At 35.3% G+C, this 3,384-nt stretch overlaps 1 protein-coding gene across 1 annotated transcript; it reads right to left on the bottom strand.

Annotated features, from left to right (window-relative positions):
- Positions 1–294: 294 nt before the first annotated feature.
- LOC108388151 (olfactory receptor 14I1-like) lies at positions 295–1,257 on the bottom strand. The gene has a single exon (XM_036994980.2). It carries the CDS (start codon positions 1,255–1,257, stop codon positions 295–297), a length of 963 nt encoding a protein of 320 aa, XP_036850875.2.
- Between the last annotated feature and the right edge of the window lie 2,127 nt (positions 1,258–3,384).

Raw genomic sequence — 3,384 nt, 5'->3', positions numbered from 1 at the left:
GTGGGAAAATAAATTTGTCATTTTAGATGTTTATTCACTTTCAAAATCATGGGATTGAAACTACATAAAATACCACTACATACTGCATAACAATTCGTGTTTAAAAAGTGCTACAAGAAATACGAGCTCATTTTATTCAAACAGTTATTTTGTTCACATGATTTACTTCAAATTTATTAATATGTCCATCTCTCTTTTATTAAATGACCACACTCCTAATATGTAACTTTAAAATTAAAGTTAATATTTTTGAACACATTTTCCCACACTGATTAGAGTAACATCAATTTCTGGTTAAGAAATAAAATCTCTTCTGTGGAACTGGAAAACTTTCTTTAACATTCTATGCACAGCAGACTTAATCTCCCTGTTCCTCAGGCTAAAGATGATGGGGTTGACTAAGGGGGACACCATGGAGTAGAACATAGCTGTAAGGAGGGTTTGAATGCTTGATGAATTTGAAACAGGTCCTAAGGAAGCAAACAATCCAGAAATTATAAACAGAGTAAGTGTAGCTATCTGGGGGGAGCAGGTGGACAAAGCTTTCTTCTGGGCTTCCACAGAATGCATTTGCAGCACAGTTGAAAAGATGTGAACATATGAGGCAAATAAGATGACAAAGCCAAATAATGTAATGCAGACACTGACAGCAATGGTCACAAACTCAGAAAATTGCACAGCCTGGGATGAAATGCTCATAATTTGAGGTACATCACAGAAAAACTGGTGAATCACATTGGACTCAGTGAATGGATGACTGAACATGGTCCCTGTGTGGACAGCAGAATAGACCAGCCCACTGGCCCATGAGCCACATGACGCCTGTGTGCAGAAACGTGGGCTCACAGTGGACGCATAGTGCAGAGGGTGACAGATGGCAACATAGCGGTCATAGGACATGAGCACAAGGAAGAAGAACTCTGCAGATCCAAAGAAAATAAATAGGAAAGTCTGAGCAGCACATGCTCTAAGAGAAATCATTTCCTGACCCATCAAAGAATTTGTGATGGATTTGGGAACAGTAACTGTGATGTATCCAAAATCTATAAGGGATAAATTGCCCATAAAAAAGTACACGGGTAAGTGAAGATGTGGATCTATAACAATGACTGTAAATGTCAGTAGATTTCCAGCCAGGGCACCCAGATAAACCACTAAGAATATCAAACCTTGCAAGATTTGGAGCTCTCGGGAGCTTGAGACGTCCATCAGGAGGAATTCTGTGAAGATGGTGAGGTTGTCCGTATCTGCTAACATACTTCAGAAACCTGTAGTCAGTTGCAAAGGGATAAGATGATGCTGAAAACAGATGAGTTAGAGAAGAATTATGTCCTTATATGCTGTAAATATGTGGTATAAATTGGTTTACTGAATTAAATATGCAAACATATACAAAGCTTTTACCTTGAAGAGTGCTTATTAATTAATCAAATGAAATAATCAAGCTATAAGAAATACCGTAAAGCTAAAATATTAAATTCTGTCTATATACTTTCTAAAAAATCTGTTTTGTCCAATGGGGTATAAGAATCAAAATAGAGTCCAAGTAAGGAATGAGCAGGAAGGGTAAACACAGATATGCTGATGAATGAGACACGAGGTCTCTCTCCCACATATCAGTACTTCTCACAAAGATTTGCTTCGGTAAAGACCAATATCACACACTTCAATTTCCTTCATTAGACAAACCAGAGAGTCCTTTCTTGAAGATGAAAGGACTTTTACTATAAGCCACATGAAATAACGTGCATTGGGCTCTTCTCTTATACGAGGTGATCTCCTTCCGAAAGGCAATGTTTTATTTGTATACCTGGGAAGTCCCAGGAGACTAGTAATTTCACCTTTCTGAAATGCAAAAGGCTCTTCAATACCCTGTTTTCTGCAGATATTTTGGCCAGTCCACTGAGATTAATTAAATTGTCAAAAGTACTTTCTTAGAGATTGTATTTGAAATATGTTTCATAAAATTTGAGAAAGTACAAATCCTCAAATGGTTCATGGGTCAATAGTAGCTTAATAAATAAAAAAATTTATAAAATGTGTGTTAATAGACTCAAATAAATACCATATGTCTTAACTTCTTTTGTAAAGCAAAGCAAAACAGAATAAACAGCAGACTCAGAAACACTGAGAAGTGTCTATTGGTTACCATGGGGGGGCAATTGGCGTGGATGGATTGGGAAGTTGAGGGGGATAAAAGAGGGCAAAAAATTCTCAATTATAATGTACATTTATCAAAGGGATAGTAACACAACATGGAGAATATAATCGATGGGTCTGTAACATTTTTCTATGTTGACAGAGAGCCACCACATTAGTGGGGATGAGCATTTAATCATATGTGTAACTGTTCAACCACTGTGCTTTATACTTGAAACCAATATAAGATCATATATCAGTAATACTTCAAATAAAAAATTACAAGATGTGTTCAACTTTCATATCTGAATAAAGCTAACCAAAAGTGTCTAATGCAGACACAAATTCACACTTATCAGTGGTGAAATTACTGCAATAATTTTGAAAATAGGCTGCCACAGGATGAAAAATGAAAATGGCTATTGTATATGACAATATAAATTATTACCTATGCTAGGATGAGTCCCTGATGAGAAGCTGATGCAAAGGTTGTAATGATAAAAGTCAAATACGACAAAATATTAAGGTGATTCTGAAACTGTCATGAAGAATGAGTAGAAAAATCTTAAATAAATCCTAGGAGAAAAACTTAAAAATTGTATATTTTAATAACCATGACACCAGTAAGAGGGATATTAACAAGACAAATATACTAAGAATAGTGCCCAGCTTGGGGTAATAATAAGTTTAGAATGCAAAAGTGATTAAAAAATATATACTGTACTTTTCACTGTGGAACAATTTAACAAGCACATTGAATTACCAATTATTAAAAATTCCAAGGCTGAAATGTCCTCAGAAGTTCCTTGTGTCAATTTCAGGAGAATGGACCATGCCTGTGGACCCACTTCAGACCTTATCATGGCAGCACCCAGTGTTTAGAAGGCCTGCTGTGGTCTCCTTGCCCCGGGAACATCTCTTTGCTCAAGCATAAGCTGATACTCTGGCCAAAGCTTCTTTCTTCTGATTTTCTTTCAGCTGGGAAATGATTGTTACTTTCTGGTTAGTTTTGGTTATCTAAGTTTTTTTTCTAGTTTTTATGCTATTATTTATAATTCATAAAGTGTCTTAATAAATACTTTCACAATCAATAAATTACTACCCCATTTTATACTTTTAATGCTATAAATTGTTTTTTATTTAAAGTCATTGATTTGACTTAAAAACATAAAATCAACACAAAACTTTTGACTCAGGTTTGCATAAAATACTTCCCAATATTTAAATGAGACTATTCCACTGTTA

Source organism: Manis javanica, chromosome 14 (genome assembly GCF_040802235.1).
Source record: "Manis javanica isolate MJ-LG chromosome 14, MJ_LKY, whole genome shotgun sequence".
Classification (NCBI taxonomy): Eukaryota; Metazoa; Chordata; class Mammalia; order Pholidota; family Manidae; genus Manis; species Manis javanica.
This window is presented reverse-complemented; position numbering and strand designations above follow the sequence as displayed.

Excerpts from the sequence above, each read along its gene's own strand:
- LOC108388151 (XM_036994980.2), bottom strand. The coding sequence starts at position 1,257 with ATGTTAGCAGATACGGACAACCTCACCATCTTCACAGAATTCCTCCTG.